Source organism: Enhydra lutris, unplaced genomic scaffold (genome assembly GCF_002288905.1).
Source record: "Enhydra lutris kenyoni isolate GAN:26980312 unplaced genomic scaffold, ASM228890v2 scaffoldscaffold76, whole genome shotgun sequence".
Taxonomy (NCBI): domain Eukaryota; kingdom Metazoa; phylum Chordata; class Mammalia; order Carnivora; family Mustelidae; genus Enhydra; species Enhydra lutris.
This window is the reverse complement of record NW_019154160.1, coordinates 5,821,693-5,841,444: the sequence shown is the minus strand read 5'-3', so window position 1 is coordinate 5,841,444 and position 19,752 is coordinate 5,821,693. Positions and strand designations below refer to the sequence as shown.

The window sequence follows — 19,752 nt, the reverse complement described above, 5'->3', positions numbered from 1 at the left end:
ACCTTAAGAATACTGTTCACATTGATGACCACCTCAGCCCATTCAACGGATTCCAATGATGTATCCTTTAAGACCTGCTCCTCATGCTCGAGCAAGCACTCACAGACAGTGTCTACCTGGGACACCTGGGGGAAGTACAGAGAAGGCAAAACAAAAATTATGGCGATGCCTAGTAATTACAACTGCCCAGAATCTACTCAAGAGGCTTTTCTCATCAAGGAATATCCTCAGTTCATTAGCCAGAATAAAACAGCGGATGGTAAAAATAAATTTAAAAGGAAGTAGAAAGAGAAAATAATGTTCAAGGGATCCTTGAGCAAAAAGGTTTGAACCGCATGAGTCCACTTACACGTGGATGTTTTTCGATACAGTACAGTAAATTTCTCCTTTATGATTTTTTAAAACACTCTGACTGTGTGGGAGGTTAGCACCCTTAAGCCTCCACATTGTTCAAGAGTCAAATGTATGTAACTTCTTTTCTAATTTTTTGTCATTATTAACACATGAAGATAATGAAGCCAAAATGTTCTTTAAGCACTGAAACACCTATTTCCAGTTTCAGCCCACAGTGAAACTCCTCCCCTTTATTTTATTTATTTATAAAAGATTTTATTTATTTATTTGACAGAGAGATCACAAGTAGGTAGAGAGGCAGGCAGAGAGAGAGGAGGAAGCAGGCTCCCTGCTGAGCGGAGAGCCTGCTACAGGGCTCAATCCTAGTACCCTAAGATCATGACCTGAGCCGAAGGCAGACACGTAACCCACTGAGCCATCCAGGCACCCCAAACTTCCCCCCTTTATTAAGTGAGTATTTACTTAATACATTAAGAGTTTGTATAGCATTGAGCACGCACAGAAATAACAGAAGTGAGGTTTGCTGCCCTTAAGCTTACAAACTAGCTGAAGGAACAAAACATGCAAAATGTGACCCCCCCAAATCGTCTTTTAAACCCTGTTCTTCCTTTTCTATTTCAGGTGTTAGTCAAAGGCATCCTAACAGCCCCAGCAAGAGACTTTTGGCTCATTTAATTTGTAAGATTAAATGCCAGAAGTTCTTAATACTGTTAATGTGAAAATGGTAAGAAAGCATGTATGACATAAAAAAGCAGAAGATAAAAAAGCAGGGATGCCTGATGGCTCAATCGGTTAAGTGTCTGCCCTCGGCTCAGGTCATGATCCCAGGGTCCTGGGATCAAGCCCCAATTTGGGCTCCTTGCTCAGTAGGAAATCTGCTTCTCCTTCTGCCTCTGCTGCTCCTCCTGATTTTGTTCTCTCTCTCTGACAAATAAATAAATAAAATCTTAAAAAGTATATATAAAAGCAAATAAAATGTCAAAACAATTACTAAACACCTTCACCACGAGTGCATACTCAGTGATTTCAAACACTATTCATACGGGGACCCAACAGTCTGTCCCTTAAGCAGTTAACTCTATGGAACCCTAGGATTCAAAACTACACCCCAAAGGAAACAAGACCAGTAAACACCATGAGGAATGAAAATAAATGGTGACATCGGGGCGCCTGGGTGGCTCAGTGGGTTAAAGCCTCTGCCTTCGGCTCAGGTCATGATCCCAGAGTCCTGGGATCGAGCCCCACAGTGGGCTCTCTGCTCAGCAGGGAGCCTGCTTATTACTCTCTCTCTCTCTGCCTGCCTCTCTGCCTACTTGTGACCTCTGTCAAATAAATAAGTAAAAATCTTTAAATAAAAAAAAATTTTTTTTTAAATGGTGACACAGAGTCTTAAGCATTACCATTTTCCATATGGACCGTTCTTTTGAAGAACCAATCACATTTTTTGTTTTGTTCTATCATATTCCTAAGGTACTACTCATGAATTATAGATCCAACTGATAATTTCCAGATTCTTCCTCCCCCCCTCCACCCCCGTTAACTGGAAAACACAGGTATAATGAATTAACTAGTATGCTTTCCATTTTGATCCAAAAACAGAAAATGGAACCAGGCTCTTACTCAATTCTTCCAAAGAATTTGTTAATAACTTCTTAAAAAATTTGCTTTGCCATGTAAAATTATGTAAGAACAAAGACCAAAAAAAGAACACAAAAGTTACAACAGTTTGTGAAAGGAATCTATATACCTTAAGGATCCTCCTACCTTTTTCCCTTCAAACCCCAATAGCCTCTCAAACGTGAGGCCTTGAGAGACTTACAACCCCTCATTTCCAAATCCCTTTCCTTAAATATACGGAAACCTACTAACTCTTCTTACAGTACTCCAATCCTTCCAGCCAACAAGCTAGATAGCTCTTCTAGACTTGTTCAGGATCTCAGAATGATCAACGACGCAGTCATCGCTATCCGCCCCACTGTCCCAGTTCATACACCCTCTTCTCCACCATTCCACCCTCCACCACGTACTTTACTTAGACTTTAGGATGCATTCTTCACTATTCCCAACTCCCCAGAATCCCAAGACATTTTCACCTTTACCTGGACTGACCCTGACACCTCACACACCCAACAATTAACTTGGACGGTCCTCCTGCAGGGTTTTCGGGATAGTCCCCACCTCTTCGAACAGCTCTGACATCAGATAACCTCTCCCTCCCAAATAGTACTCTTATCCAACTCGTAGGTGACCTTCTCTGTAGCCCTTCTTTGCCCACTTCTATTTCTGACACCATCACTCTCCTCTCCTTCCTACACAACAAAGAGTTAGGGCCAAGTGCAGACACCTGTGAGTTTAGTCCATAAGCCTGACTGGGGGTAGGGGAATGCGGGCTCTGCATACATTCCTTTCAGACTGTTTAGATCATGAAATTTGAGGTGAACTGTTTTTCTTTCATTCAGATTTTGGGGATATTTCCTACATTTGAAAAATAAAAAAATAAAACAAAAAAGTGCTTTGCCTTATATCCTTAGGAAAATACTAACCCAAATATACAAGAACAAGGCATTCTTAGAACTAAATACATTTATGGAATCAACAGAAAACCTGAACCTATTTCAGCATCTTAAATAATTTTTAGGTTACAGTACATGAAAAATAGTTGACCCTTAAATAAGACAGATTTAAACTGCATGGGTCCACTGATGCACAAATTTTTTTTCCATACCTACAGTATATAAATTCAATACTGTGAATTTATTTTCTCTTCCTTATGTAAATTTTAACATTCCCTTTATTATAAGAATGAGTATATAATACTGTATATAACATATAAAATGTGTGTTAATTTGACTATTGATAAAGCTTCTGGTCAACAGTAAGCTATTAGTAGTTAAGTTTTTGAAGTTACACACAGATTTTCCACTGTGCAAGGGGGTTTGCATGTTGTTCAAGGGTCAACTGTATTAAGAAGAAAAAAAGACTTCTGGTATATCCTGCTAGATTATAGCTAGAATGTAACAGAGAAGAAATAAAAATGAGACTCACCAAATAGAATTTAAATAGAATTAAAGTTCCTCACAGCTAAAAAAACAATTTCAAATTGCAGAGCTGCGAGAAAAGCTCAAACCATTAATGTCACCATCTTTATAGGGAGAGAGTAAAGTCTCCCCTCCCCCTTCATGAGGTTGTAAAGTCGCACAAGAATAAGAGCTGTATACTATTATCACAACAGCCAGCTGCACCAGCTGGCCAAAGTCTTAATCTCTTCTCCCTGGGAAGTTCACAGCAGGGTTTTCTTTTCCTTTGAAAATAAATCTGAGTGTAAAAGCAAGGTAGATAGTAGGATCCTAGCAGGGAGCTGAGCTGAGTTTAGTGAAGGGACAGCTTATGGTGGTGCTGGCAAGGGCTAGAGGCTCTACAGGAAGCTGCTGCATCCAGGGCTAGCAACAGGCAGCCCCTATTAAGCCCAGGCATGAAGGGGCCCTGGGCGGAAGGCGTTACAGGACACGTGGAGAGCAGCCAGTGAGAAGCCGCAGTCTCTGACAGAAGGCACAGCTAACTGCAGTGGAAGCAGGGAAGGAATGAAGCTGGGGGAATAACAGAACAAATATTAACAGGTAAGCACTCCCAACCTGATGGTGCCTCACTGTTATCAAAGACAACAGGAAGGCACAGAAACCCACTGACAAGTTGCCCTCTGGGGCAGCATCAAGAGTGGATTTGGAGAGGCAAAAGGAAAACATCCAGCAGACAGTAGAAAACAGTCAATTTTGCAAGCTCTAATTTATAGGGAATGTAATAAGTAAATATGGAGTCCTATTTAAAATTTCAAAAAGATTTTTTTGTCCTCAATCTTCTCCCTGTTTGAGGCATGATCAGCAAATGGCAGAGCTCTAAGAAGCCACATTAAAAGCAAAAAACTCCTCTTACTTCTCTAAAAAAGACGTCTGCGGGAGTCAGGTTGGATGGGATTTCACAGTCTCTCTTGTTTAAAGCAATCATTATTGCTGTGTTCACCAGGTCAGAGAGCCTTGAGTGGTAGTTCTTGAGAACAATGGCGGCTGATAACTTCTCGGCATGCTCGCAGAGCAACAGTCGAGTTGCCATGGGCATCCCTCTTACTGCAAAAGTGTGAAGACGTCCAAATAAGCCAACCTGGCGAAAAACAAACACATGTTCTTAGAAAGCATCTATAGTAACACACAATATAATGCAGGCTTATCTCCATCAGCAGCACAATGGGTACAGAGCCACTGACCTTAGCTGTCCCCAATAAAGTACCTCAGCTATCTTCTCCTTTCCACTGTTTTAAAGACACACACACACACTTTCTCTCTCTCTCTTCAGCCAGAGGCATGAGCAACCATAAAAAAGTACAGATGTTCCTTTTCTGAGATTAAGGTCATTCCACTACTCTATCTTATTTCTCTTTTATTCTGGTTATCAAAAGCATAAAATTGCTCTTTTCTACCTAACTCCTCAAGGTTCTAGATCTCTGTGAACTAGAAACTCAGCAGTCTCCATCTTTAGTGACTAATTTCCATGGAAACTAAAAGCCATGGGAAAGGTGGGGGCATCTCTAATCCTTTGCACTACTACCTCCGATCTGCCCGATGCCCATTTCTGATGTGTTACTACTAGGTTCTGGAAGTTCTTCTAAGCTTTCTCATCTGATAAAGCGTTAACATCCCAACTAGGAAGAAGCCAAGAGACACATCTAAACACTGAATACTCTTCCAAATTTTATTACTGAGTGACTTGATTTTTGTATGCTGAGGTTTATTTTTAAAAAAAACAAAAATAAACAATGCCTCAAATCCCCAGAGAAGTCCTACTGAAATGGGCAAAAACCACAAATGGTTAGGAAACTTTTTTTTTTCCTGAATTAGATTTATTACAACGTTTATTATTAAAGAAACAATGAGAAATCTACCTTTTGCTAAAAGGGCTAAAACGGTTTTCTGCGAATCCCCCATGAGGTTAGTGACAGTCCTCTCCCTCTTCTTTTTTTAAAGTATAAAGAGAGCCCTACAGTGTGTAAATGGCAAGCCACAGGAGCCACTCTTTCTGTATAAGAGACATCAGAATCATTGAGGAACATCAGCAGTCAAGACAGGAGGAACAAGGGGTAATTGTAGTGAAAAGCCAAAACAACTCGTGTCTTGAAGTCTGGTTTATGCATGTCAAGAACAAACACTGCAACATCAGGCAGCTGAACACAAAAGACAAAAGTTGACATTGTGGGTCTTTTTCCTTTTTCTCTGTGCAAAAAAGCTCTTTCATTTTTCCTAAATGAGAGAAGACTGTTCTCTTCAAGATTTTATTTATCTCACAGAGAGCACAAGCAGAGGGAGAGGGAGAAGCAGGCTCACCTGCCGAGCAGGGAAACCAAAGTGGGGCTTGATTCCAGGAACCTGGGACCATGACCCGAACGCAGGGGGCCACTTAACCAACTAAGCCTGTCCTGAGAAGACTGTTTCTACACTGTGACCTGACACGAAAATGCTGCGTGCCCAGGGTGCCGTGCCCAGCAGCACCTCTCACTGACTACTATTGTGAGCAGAGAATCTGGACAGTAAGAGGATGAACATGACCTCTCTTGGCTGGAGAACCATTTCTTGTCACTTTGCTGCTGAATTCACTAGTTAAACTGCTCAAAGAAAAGCTGCACCCTGACTTTGGAGCATCTACAGCAATTACATATAAAGACTATCAACTAAAATGACAGCACACGTGAACCCTTCGTTCACGGAATACAACCAAACAGAGAGTGGGTCTGATAAACTGGGGCCAGAATGAAGGATAATACGGTAGGTCAGACCTCAATGCTCTCGGGAACATCCTCTGCCACCCCTAGTGAACAGCAAAGCCAGGAAAGAGGCTGTGAAGCTCTGACCCATGAAAGAGAACAGTACAAAACGTTTCACAAAGGCATCTCTTCCCAACACACTCCCTCTGGGGCTCAACCAACAATGCAGGGCTTGCAAGGCACAATGTGGCCACCAGAGCCCTCAGCTGAACTTGGCCTGCCACCTTGGATTCCCCATGGTACAAAGAGAACTGGAACCCTGTCAGACTCCCGGCACTATTTCATTCACACTGGTCCCTTTAAAGTCTTCTTTCCTCAAGCCAGACCCCTAAAGGACCCTGTATGCAGTGAGGGTCTAGACTCATGACCCATATGTCAGGCTGTAGTTAGAGCAGGAGGACTTAAACCTGATGAATTCTACTCTGTAAAACAGCAACCGTCCGTGAGTTGGGGGCATCAACGAGGTTTCTATGAACGGGAAGACTGAACCGCGATGTGCAAGGCAGGATTTGAACGCCTAGGCCTAGCAGCCTGCAGGAGTCACTCAGGCACTAAGCTCCCAGCCTGCCCTGACTAATGCTGGCATTGGGGTGCAGCGGGGCACCTGCTCAGTGTTTAAACAGAGTCCTCACACAGAGGGGCTAGACCTCTGTGACACTCCTAAAGCTCAATGTACCTGCTACGTTTGCAAAAGACAGGCATGATTCTTGTCTGCGCGAGTGCGAGATCTGTTTTCTTAATTCCTTCACTAGTAAACCAACACCCTAGAAAAGAAGAAACTTGGAAAATCGTGGGAAAAACCACATGGCCTTTCCCAGTGCTAGCTGTCTGTGTTGGGGTACGAGTTACAAACTTTCACGACTCCGAAAGCTACAATACAGGTTACCTAGCTAGGGCAGTCTACAAAGAGTCCTGTTTTCCCCTCACAGAACACAAGAAAAAGGGAGAACTGACCCACACTGCAGTAGGTCACCATTCTGGAAATCTCTCCACCACACTGTCCATGGCAAAAGCGGAGAGCCAGGCTTGCACATGGTTAGAAAACTTAATAGTATGGAGAGGTAAGAGTCCCCAGCCCATTCCCTACTGGAGCTACAATTAAATTTCCCTATCTTTATCTGCTTTTGTGGCACTCATATGCTAGGAGGCATTTTTCTTTTTTTTAAAACACGAAGGAGTCACACTATATTGTCTGTACCTTATTTTTTTCCACATTAACTCATTTTTTTTTTTTTACATTATTTTTAATGACCATGGAATAGGTCACTGAATCAACCTGTCTTAATTTATTTGACCTGTTTACCTGGTTATTTTAAAATAAGAGTTGCATAGTCAAAAAAAAAAAAGAGTTGCATAGTCATTTCGGATTTGAATTCTCTTCCTGGTTCCCTCACAAATACTGTAAATGCAGTTTTTACCTGAGGGAATTCTGCCTGCCTGCTTTTCCTCACCTCAGCACGGCAGCACTGCCAGTGAAGTGATGTCTACATATTAGCGTCACTCAAGCCACATAACAAACAGGAGCACAGTAACTTCCTGCTTCTAAGCTTCTCCAAACTACGTGTGAAGACATATGCTTCCCTCAGTGCCTGAAAACTGGAGGCAGAGGTACTGTCCTGAGGCCTTGATATTAATTCTCATTCTCTTTAGCATGAGATAGGGCCTTATTGGCACAGAACCTGGCTTGAGGAGGAGAACCTCATATTCAGAAGTATTTCCTCAGGAACACCTGGGTGGCTCAGTCAGTTAAGTGTCTGCCTTCAGCTCAGGTCATGTCCCAAGGTCCTGGGATCAAGTCCCACATTGGGCTCCTTGCTCAGCGAGGAGCCTGCCTCTCCTTTTGCCTGCCACTCCCCCTCCTCATGCTCTTTCTCTCTCTAACAAATAAATAAATAAAATCTTAAAAAAAAAAAAAGTATTTCCTTAGAGACAAGTATCTGGTTATACAATCGTTTACGTTAATAATAATTAACAATTAATAATATGCTCTGAAATATTAAAGGTAATTCAAACATAAAGGCATAGCAATAATGGGGTTTTTAGATCCAGCTAGGTATTACCTGGCAGTGGACACTGCCTCTAAGAGTTGAATGACTCCAGCAGGGTTTCTGAAGCCCAGGGAGGTTGTGCCAAGAGATACAGCAACTGCTCCTACCCATGGCTCTCTCACCCTCTGATAAATTAGTGTCTCCTCGGTGTCACATAGTAAGGCATGAACTCCTTCCATCCCAGTATATACGACACAACCCTCCTGCCACAAGACTTTGGGCCTCCTCCCATCAAGAGGTAGAATCCTTTTCATCTGGACTGGCTGGTGACTTGTTTTGACCAATGTCACTTTGGTGGAAGTGACATTTTGTGACAACTAGGGTAAGACCTGAGGAAGACTACAGCTTCTAAATTCATCCCCATAGAGGGCTGTCCTGAGACCACAGAAAGCCAGTTCAGCCTAAAGGAGAATTACAAACTAAGTAGAAGAGAAGAACCATGTGGCCCAACTGACAGACTGACATCCAATGTCAGGCGAGAGACGCTTGGGGACCTTCCAGCTCAGCCAACCCTAAATGCAGTTCAAGGAGTGGACCACCTGAAATCCACAGAAAAACTGCCCAGGTACCTGAAAGAAATGTTTTGATCCACATTTTGGGATGGTTTGTTAGGTATTAATAGTTAACTGATACATCTGACTAAATAAACAATTACATCAGAACAAATCTGTCCCCCCCGCCATTAGTCTGTAGTCTATCTAAACCACTTTAAAAAGAAAAGAGAGAGACTTGAATGATTGGAGTGCCCTTGCCAAGACAATAAAAGTAGACAGGAGCCAAACCATACATGACAAACATTCTGGAATCATCTAGAACTGACCTGTTCAATAAGGTAGCCATTATCCACCAAAGTGATGATTTAAATTTAACTAAAATAAATTAAAAACAAATATAGTTCCTCAGTTGTACCACCCATATTTTAAGTGCTCAGCAGCTGCCTGTGACTACTGAGTAACACAGATATAGAACATTCTCATCACCACAGAAAGTTCTATTAGACAGCATCGTAATCTCTTTAATATGAAGGCATTACCAATTTCGGAAAAAATAAGCACAAGTGGGATTAAATGTACTCATTTGGATATATAACATGCTTGGGAGCCACTACTGATCAACAAGGGCTAATTAATCGGCTTCACATAGAATAAGCAGGATTTGCTCCAACAGCCTTCAGTATCACTTGCTAAGTGATACTGTGTAACAATTCTGTCTAGCTGCAAAAACATATTCTAATTTTAGGCCCAATATAAATGGGGATACTCCATAAAAAAACAAAACAAAACAAAAAACAAAAAACCACCACAAACTTTAAATAAGGAATTGATTCTAATGGCATTTCAAACTTATAACCCAAAAATCAAAATCTGCCATTGCCTTCCTTACTATTCTTCATGATCTTTTCAATAATACAAAGCAATTCATGAAAACCTAAGTTGACATAAAACCACACAGGTATCATAGAATCTTAAAGTTGAAACATTTCTGTGGAAATACACTGTTTTTCTTCTTTTCAGCCTGTTTTCCATGCAGCTTTTATACTTGAATAGCTCCCCATCCCCCAACAGCCCTGGACTTATTTACTTCCAAGTCAGCAAAGAAACTGGAAAACACTAGTCCTGTCCAACCCCACAAAACACCTCAGAATAAGAAAGGATCTCCCACTGTCCTGGAGAGAGTGACAAAAGACACAGTAAAGCCAGGTGTCCTGGCCATTCTTGTTCACAGCAACTAGGATGCTTACTTGGTGAATAAAGTCCATAAGGAAAGAATGGGCTTTCATCTTGTCTTCTAACTGGTGAAGAATAATCAGTGAGGTATTGCTAAACCCAGGTGCTTCTGTTGAAACATAAGAACAAAATTTAAACACATAATGTACTGGCTTTACAATAATTACTGCTATTAAATTAAAAACTTTAAAAATATCTATACACTAAAGGAAACTACCAACCTTTTCATGGAACTATTTGCGACTATTTGTAACATTACCCAAGATTTTAAAAAATTCAGACGAAAATTTCGGTAGTTTGACACAATTCATTCTATATTTATTCAAAACACAAGCCCTGTTATTATTAATCATTTATATCATTCTAAGCTTGCCAGCTCAAAATGAAGTCAAAGAAAAAAGGTTAGCATTGATGTTTCCTTCCTAACCTTCTAATGAGGCTTAGCAAACTTGCTAAGTAGCAAATCAGAGGGAGAAACGGACACTGCAGACAGTTTGCTGGTACCTGGGAAAGCTGAGTGCCCGTGATTCTGTGGCGGAAGTGTAAGAAGGACAGTCACCCAGGGCAGAAAGGAAAACACAGAGCAGAGACATGATATGCTCACTTCTAAATGCTGAGATTAGCTCATTGCTGCTCGTTGGGAAATTTATAATTTTTATTAGGCAAATACAATGATTATGCCAAAATTATCATTTAATTTGGGAGCTAATAAATAGGTACCAAATGCTTATCCATGCCACCAATTTCCCTTTAGAAATTAAATGGTAAGAAAGCTAAGTAGGGCTAATTAATCTGCTTCACATACAACAAGCAGGATTTGCTCTAACAGTCCTTCAGTTTTTATCACGTAGATATGTTCTGAGCCTTTTTCAAAATCTACTATAAGGTAAGTTATAACCTTTTAAAAAAAGTAAACTAATAATTGCTTCAAAAACTAAAAAAAAAAAAAAAAAAATGCTTCAAGAAATGCTTTAATGGGGTGCCTGGGTGGCTCAGTGGGTTAAAGCCTCTGCCTTCGGCTCAGGTCATGATCCCAGGGTCCTGGGATTGAGCCCCTCATCGGGCTCTCTGCTCAGCGGGGAACCTGCTTCCCTTCCTCTCTCTCTGCCTGTCTCTCTGAAATCTAGAGAGGCCCTCAATGCCTAGCTGGTTTTTCCCACCAGATGTTTGCTGAATGCTGGGTAGTACGGAAGGCTAGGGTGGAAAGGAAGACCAAAATGTCCTACATGGTATGTAAGAGATGTTTCCACTAAAGAGGGAACTCTGCAACAAACACACCAGTCCCACAAGACTTCAAAACTGGACATGAAATGAATGTAACAAAAGCTGAAACCAAGCCTTGGCCCACCCCTATTCTTGATGAATCGAGTGACCTGCCTCTCATCCTATCTGCCTCCCCAAGGAAAAATAGCATTCATTTCCATCTTTAAGGTTCTTTTATACACAATATCCAAAATAAAACAAAAAAAATTATAAGACATAAAAAACAGAAAAATATGACTAATAAGGAGACAACAGAACAGACCAGAGAATGATCAGATTTTGGAGGTAGCATGTAAGGATTTTTAAATAACTACTAAACATATTAAAGAAAGTAAATGAGGGGCGCTTGGGTGGCTCAGTGGGTTAAAGCCTCTGCCTTCAGTTCAGGTCATGGTCCCAGGGTCCGGGGATCGAGCCCCACATGGGGCTCTCTGCTCGGCAGGGAGCCTGCTTCCTCCTCTCTTTCTGCCTGCCTCTCTGCCTACTTGTGATCTCTATCTGTCAAATAAATAAATAAAATCTTTAAAAAAAAAAAAAAAAAAAAAAAAGAAAGTAAATGAATACAAAAATGGATGGAAAATGTCCACACGGGATTAGAGTCCACAAAAAGAACAAAAATCATGATGGGCACAAAGGTATTTACTAGGCCCTAGTCAAATATGGTAAGTTACGCCCAGTTTACAATATACCATTAACACCATCAAAAACATGGTTGTGAAACAGTTAATGATAAGCACAAATATCAATGATGTATTAAGGGAAACAAGCAATCCGCGAAACATGTTTGTCTGCAATATTACAGAGTATGGAGACTAGAACAATACAAACCAAATGTTAAAAAGGGTTCTCTCTGGGTGGTGAAATTGTGAGTGACTTAAAATTTTCTATTTTATAGACGTTTTCCGAATTTTATACAATGTCACTTTTACAGTAGGAAAAAAAATCGGTTTTTACATGAATATCAACTGACTGAATAAAATGGCTTTAAGGAGCAACTAAAATTCACCTAAAGATTGTCATAATGAGAAAAATAATAAGCATTATGTCAATCAAGAAAAGCTGAGCTCTCCAAAAGTTGTAGGATCCTGTGCTTCCATGAAATTTTTTCAAAGTTTTAAAACTCTTCCAATATCCGTCTACCCAAGTACTTTTAATTATAACTAGAAATACCAGAATAGAACTGAGAGTTTTAACACTTTGTACAAAGGTCAAAGAATCTTTCAGTAATATTTGGAATTGTCTGCCAACTCACAAAGAAACATAATGTACAAATTAGTATCTAAATTAACAGCATCTTCCTAAAAACCGAACATTTGAAATGGTAAAACCAAGTACACGATCGACTGCCTATGTCCACGGTGTTCATTACCTGATCAGCAAATTGGGTCATGTAGCGCTGGAGTCTGGCCTGGTTGTCTGTCTGCTCACACATCTGTACTAAGATATCAAAGTCACAGTACTTTTCTGCTAATGAAGCAGCCCACGGGTACTGGCCTAGTGTGACTGTAACAATGAGAACAGATGGAAAAAAAAAAATCCTGTTAGTGAAAACTTATTATGTGATGAAAAAAATATTACTTGAAATTTTACCTTTAACTCATACCATACTCTAAAAACAATTAATGGAATAGAAACCTTTCCAGTTACTGGCATTCAGTTTCATAATCCACATAAATTCATTAAAGACACAAATTTAATCCACTGCTTGTTCCCACCTACCTAGGAGGCTATGCCCTTCCTGTGTGTACAAGCCCCTCTTCCTCATCCTAGCTATGAAAAGAACGTGTCCTTTGCTGAACAGCCACACTCTCCTAGCTGCGCCCTCTAACAGCCCTCATCGTGCTCTACTGGGCAGACTAGTTATTTGTGTGAAGGTCTCAGATGACTAGCTTGGAGGACAGCCTCCATTTGTTGCTAATTTACCTTTTCAAATCCTCTTCAGCATGGTACTTGTACCTAGGAAGTTTTGAAGACAAGGCGGAACAAATGAACACAGGAAGCTGTGCACACATGCAGTAAGTCCTTGGTTACGGCTGGGTGAATGACAGGACACTGAACACGCTGCATTAATGATTTGACTCCTTCATCCGTTCTGCAAATTCGAAGACCCACGGCCTCACTAAATACCATGTACTTACGAAGTGGAGATAAGAGATCTGATCTCTTCTGGAGGTACTCCATCTCCAGACTGTTGTATCTTTCTTGATCACCAGATCGGTCCAGAGACTTCAGCTGGGAAACATAACCATCCAGGAAGCAATCAATCAGTGCCACCAGCTGCTCCGTCAGAATGTTTCGGAGGTTGCTGTCTGCCTGAGGATAAACCACTTTCAGGACAATCCCATGCTGGCGTTCTATTACTGTTCGGATGCCTGAAGGACCACTTGTTGCTGTGAAATCACACAAATTAATACAGTAAGTAAGGGCTCTACACTGGCTGAGAAAGGCCAACTGCCTAAAACCTATCACCTCACTGCTGCTGGAAAAAGAAATCAAACAGGGTTTCAGTTGATAGATACCTCTCTGTCCTGCTCAAATCCCATCTTCTCTATGGGAGACTTCCCCAACAAAGCCAGGTAAACATGGTCCTTCTTCCTTCTAAATCCCTTTGATGCTGCTCCACATACTTTTTTGTATTAAATCAACATTAAATGGAGCCAACACCTCCATAACCAGGATGTGCTTCTTTGAATAACTATATGCCCTAAAATCTAGTAGACATGGGGTGCCTGGCTGCCTCAGTCACTAGAGCATGCGACTCTCGATCCTGGGGTCATAAGTTCAAGTCCCTCGTTGGGGGTAGCAATTACTTAAAAAATAAAATCTAGTGGACACATAGTAAGTACTATGAAATACATCATGGAGAGATCTATAAATTATTCAAGGAAATAAAGCAATTTTCACGAGAATTGCTCATTCTGGAGACAGCACTTATTTCTCATTTCACTTATAAACCTACACTAATGGAGTAATATAGCTTCCAAAAAGGTCATTAGGAATATATTTTGAATCACTGTTAATAATAAATCAGTGTATTTGGGCTCAGTGCTTGAAATCTCACCCGTCCAAGGAACATATTCAGGTTCTTGTTCTGGTGGCTCTTCTCTTCTATATAAGGAGTTTCTATTTTGTCGATAATGACTAGCAGCTTGTAGCATGTCCTGGGGAAAGAAAACGTGTTAGCATGTGCAGAAAGTGATGAATCCCAGTATTTTTAAAGGTAATTTGAAACATCAAAGTCTATTAATACCAAAAATTACTCGGCACAGGTCTGCAGAATTACTTTTTGGTTCTTATTCTACATTTGAAATTTAAATTCAATTTTGGAAAACTATAGTAACCAAAGTAGGAAAACCATTGCTATAAAGACCATTAGCTAAGACTAAATGGCACATTTTAATCAGTAATATAAACAATAACGTTTTGAGTGATTTATTTAAATAGTTAGTGTAATATTTATACATTTGTAATGATATATCCATCCTTCTCCAAATAAAAGGTTTGTTTTACCAAACACGACTCAGGAACATAGAAATTAATACACAAGGCAAACATTCAAAATGTTTGGCTGATTAATAAAATGACTGGTATTTTTCTAAATTTTTGGAATTAAATGCTAAACACTTATAAATTACTGGCAATACAGAGTAGGAATACGGAAGCCACTTTCTCTTCTATCCACACTCTGGTCTTTGATTTGCTGAAATCTTCACGGTAGTTTTATACCTTAAGAATACTGTTCACATTGATGACCACCTCAGCCCATTCAACGGATTCCAATGATGTATCCTTTAAGACCTGCTCCTCATGCTCGAGCAAGCACTCACAGACAGTGTCTACCTGGGACACCTGGGGGAAGTACAGAGAAGGCAAAACAAAAATTATGGCGATGCCTAGTAATTACAACTGCCCAGAATCTACTCAAGAGGCTTTTCTCATCAAGGAATATCCTCAGTTCATTAGCCAGAATAAAACAGCGGATGGTAAAAATAAATTTAAAAGGAAGTAGAAAGAGAAAATAATGTTCAAGGGATCCTTGAGCAAAAAGGTTTGAACCGCATGAGTCCACTTACACGTGGATGTTTTTCGATACAGTACAGTAAATTTCTCCTTTATGATTTTTTAAAACACTCTGACTGTGTGGGAGGTTAGCACCCTTAAGCCTCCACATTGTTCAAGAGTCAAATGTATGTAACTTCTTTTCTAATTTTTTGTCATTATTAACACATGAAGATAATGAAGCCAAAATGTTCTTTAAGCACTGAAACACCTATTTCCAGTTTCAGCCCACAGTGAAACTCCTCCCCTTTATTTTATTTATTTATAAAAGATTTTATTTATTTATTTGACAGAGAGATCACAAGTAGGTAGAGAGGCAGGCAGAGAGAGAGGAGGAAGCAGGCTCCCTGCTGAGCGGAGAGCCTGCTACAGGGCTCAATCCTAGTACCCTAAGATCATGACCTGAGCCGAAGGCAGACACGTAACCCACTGAGCCATCCAGGCACCCCAAACTTCCCCCCTTTATTAAGTGAGTATTTACTTAATACATTAAGAGTTTGTATAGCATTGAGCACGCACAGAAATAACAGAAGTGAGGTTTGCTGCCCTTAAGCTTACAAACTAGCTGAAGGAACAAAACATGCAAAATGTGACCCCCCCAAATCGTCTTTTAAACCCTGTTCTTCCTTTTCTATTTCAGGTGTTAGTCAAAGGCATCCTAACAGCCCCAGCAAGAGACTTTTGGCTCATTTAATTTGTAAGATTAAATGCCAGAAGTTCTTAATACTGTTAATGTGAAAATGGTAAGAAAGCATGTATGACATAAAAAAGCAGAAGATAAAAAAGCAGGGATGCCTGATGGCTCAATCGGTTAAGTGTCTGCCCTCGGCTCAGGTCATGATCCCAGGGTCCTGGGATCAAGCCCCAATTTGGGCTCCTTGCTCAGTAGGAAATCTGCTTCTCCTTCTGCCTCTGCTGCTCCTCCTGATTTTGTTCTCTCTCTCTGACAAATAAATAAATAAAATCTTAAAAAGTATATATAAAAGCAAATAAAATGTCAAAACAATTACTAAACACCTTCACCACGAGTGCATACTCAGTGATTTCAAACACTATTCATACGGGGACCCAACAGTCTGTCCCTTAAGCAGTTAACTCTATGGAACCCTAGGATTCAAAACTACACCCCAAAGGAAACAAGACCAGTAAACACCATGAGGAATGAAAATAAATGGTGACATCGGGGCGCCTGGGTGGCTCAGTGGGTTAAAGCCTCTGCCTTCGGCTCAGGTCATGATCCCAGAGTCCTGGGATCGAGCCCCACAGTGGGCTCTCTGCTCAGCAGGGAGCCTGCTTATTACTCTCTCTCTCTCTGCCTGCCTCTCTGCCTACTTGTGACCTCTGTCAAATAAATAAGTAAAAATCTTTAAATAAAAAAAAATTTTTTTTTAAATGGTGACACAGAGTCTTAAGCATTACCATTTTCCATATGGACCGTTCTTTTGAAGAACCAATCACATTTTTTGTTTTGTTCTATCATATTCCTAAGGTACTACTCATGAATTATAGATCCAACTGATAATTTCCAGATTCTTCCTCCCCCCCTCCACCCCCGTTAACTGGAAAACACAGGTATAATGAATTAACTAGTATGCTTTCCATTTTGATCCAAAAACAGAAAATGGAACCAGGCTCTTACTCAATTCTTCCAAAGAATTTGTTAATAACTTCTTAAAAAATTTGCTTTGCCATGTAAAATTATGTAAGAACAAAGACCAAAAAAAGAACACAAAAGTTACAACAGTTTGTGAAAGGAATCTATATACCTTAAGGATCCTCCTACCTTTTTCCCTTCAAACCCCAATAGCCTCTCAAACGTGAGGCCTTGAGAGACTTACAACCCCTCATTTCCAAATCCCTTTCCTTAAATATACGGAAACCTACTAACTCTTCTTACAGTACTCCAATCCTTCCAGCCAACAAGCTAGATAGCTCTTCTAGACTTGTTCAGGATCTCAGAATGATCAACGACGCAGTCATCGCTATCCGCCCCACTGTCCCAGTTCATACACCCTCTTCTCCACCATTCCACCCTCCACCACGTACTTTACTTAGACTTTAGGATGCATTCTTCACTATTCCCAACTCCCCAGAATCCCAAGACATTTTCACCTTTACCTGGACTGACCCTGACACCTCACACACCCAACAATTAACTTGGACGGTCCTCCTGCAGGGTTTTCGGGATAGTCCCCACCTCTTCGAACAGCTCTGACATCAGATAACCTCTCCCTCCCAAATAGTACTCTTATCCAACTCGTAGGTGACCTTCTCTGTAGCCCTTCTTTGCCCACTTCTATTTCTGACACCATCACTCTCCTCTCCTTCCTACACAACAAAGAGTTAGGGCCAAGTGCAGACACCTGTGAGTTTAGTCCATAAGCCTGACTGGGGGTAGGGGAATGCGGGCTCTGCATACATTCCTTTCAGACTGTTTAGATCATGAAATTTGAGGTGAACTGTTTTTCTTTCATTCAGATTTTGGGGATATTTCCTACATTTGAAAAATAAAAAAATAAAACAAAAAAGTGCTTTGCCTTATATCCTTAGGAAAATACTAACCCAAATATACAAGAACAAGGCATTCTTAGAACTAAATACATTTATGGAATCAACAGAAAACCTGAACCTATTTCAGCATCTTAAATAATTTTTAGGTTACAGTACATGAAAAATAGTTGACCCTTAAATAAGACAGATTTAAACTGCATGGGTCCACTGATGCACAAATTTTTTTCCATACCTACAGTATATAAATTCAATACTGTGAATTTATTTTCTCTTCCTTATGTAAATTTTAACATTCCCTTTATTATAAGAATGAGTATATAATACTGTATATAACATATAAAATGTGTGTTAATTTGACTATTGATAAAGCTTCTGGTCAACAGTAAGCTATTAGTAGTTAAGTTTTTGAAGTTACACACAGATTTTCCACTGTGCAAGGGGGTTTGCATGTTGTTCAAGGGTCAACTGTATTAAGAAGAAAAAAAGACTTCTGGTATATCCTGCTAGATTATAGCTAGAATGTAACAGAGAAGAAATAAAAATGAGACTCACCAAATAGAATTTAAATAGAATTAAAGTTCCTCACAGCTAAAAAAACAATTTCAAATTGCAGAGCTGCGAGAAAAGCTCAAACCATTAATGTCACCATCTTTATAGGGAGAGAGTAAAGTCTCCCCTCCCCCTTCATGAGGTTGTAAAGTCGCACAAGAATAAGAGCTGTATACTATTATCACAACAGCCAGCTGCACCAGCTGGCCAAAGTCTTAATCTCTTCTCCCTGGGAAGTTCACAGCAGGGTTTTCTTTTCCTTTGAAAATAAATCTGAGTGTAAAAGCAAGGTAGATAGTAGGATCCTAGCAGGGAGCTGAGCTGAGTTTAGTGAAGGGACAGCTTATGGTGGTGCTGGCAAGGGCTAGAGGCTCTACAGGAAGCTGCTGCATCCAGGGCTAGCAACAGGCAGCCCCTATTAAGCCCAGGCATGAAGGGGCCCTGGGCGGAAGGCGTTACAGGACACGTGGAGAGCAGCCAGTGAGAAGCCGCAGTCTCTGACAGAAGGCACAGCTAACTGCAGTGGAAGCAGGGAAGGAATGAAGCTGGGGGAATAACAGAACAAATATTAACAGGTAAGCACTCCCAACCTGATGGTGCCTCACTGTTATCAAAGACAACAGGAAGGCACAGAAACCCACTGACAAGTTGCCCTCTGGGGCAGCATCAAGAGTGGATTTGGAGAGGCAAAAGGAAAACATCCAGCAGACAGTAGAAAACAGTCAATTTTGCAAGCTCTAATTTATAGGGAATGTAATAAGTAAATATGGAGTCCTATTTAAAATTTCAAAAAGATTTTTTTGTCCTCAATCTTCTCCCTGTTTGAGGCATGATCAGCAAATGGCAGAGCTCTAAGAAGCCACATTAAAAGCAAAAAACTCCTCTTACTTCTCTAAAAAAGACGTCTGCGGGAGTCAGGTTGGATGGGATTTCACAGTCTCTCTTGTTTAAAGCAATCATTATTGCTGTGTTCACCAGGTCAGAGAGCCTTGAGTGGTAGTTCTTGAGAACAATGGCGGCTGATAACTTCTCGGCATGCTCGCAGAGCAACAGTCGAGTTGCCATGGGCATCCCTCTTACTGCAAAAGTGTGAAGACGTCCAAATAAGCCAACCTGGCGAAAAACAAACACATGTTCTTAGAAAGCATCTATAGTAACACACAATATAATGCAGGCTTATCTCCATCAGCAGCACAATGGGTACAGAGCCACTGACCTTAGCTGTCCCCAATAAAGTACCTCAGCTATCTTCTCCTTTCCACTGTTTTAAAGACACACACACACACTTTCTCTCTCTCTCTTCAGCCAGAGGCATGAGCAACCATAAAAAAGTACAGATGTTCCTTTTCTGAGATTAAGGTCATTCCACTACTCTATCTTATTTCTCTTTTATTCTGGTTATCAAAAGCATAAAATTGCTCTTTTCTACCTA

General features: G+C 40.5%; 1 protein-coding gene across 1 annotated transcript in view; it reads right to left on the bottom strand.

The window, feature by feature from the left end:
• The window catches only part of LOC111160511 (nucleoporin 133), a 70,185-nt gene that overhangs the window by 17,391 nt on the left and 33,042 nt on the right, over positions 1 to 19,752 (bottom strand). Inside the window, exons 15-19 of the mRNA XM_022523659.1 lie at positions 19,209 to 19,433; positions 14,928 to 15,050; positions 14,263 to 14,362; positions 13,340 to 13,591; positions 12,571 to 12,704 (exon numbers count right to left, since the gene is read on the bottom strand). Coding sequence (XP_022379367.1) covers positions 12,571 to 12,704; positions 13,340 to 13,591; positions 14,263 to 14,362; positions 14,928 to 15,050; positions 19,209 to 19,433 — 834 coding nt within the window. The remainder of the gene's footprint in view (positions 1 to 12,570; positions 12,705 to 13,339; positions 13,592 to 14,262; positions 14,363 to 14,927; positions 15,051 to 19,208; positions 19,434 to 19,752) is intronic.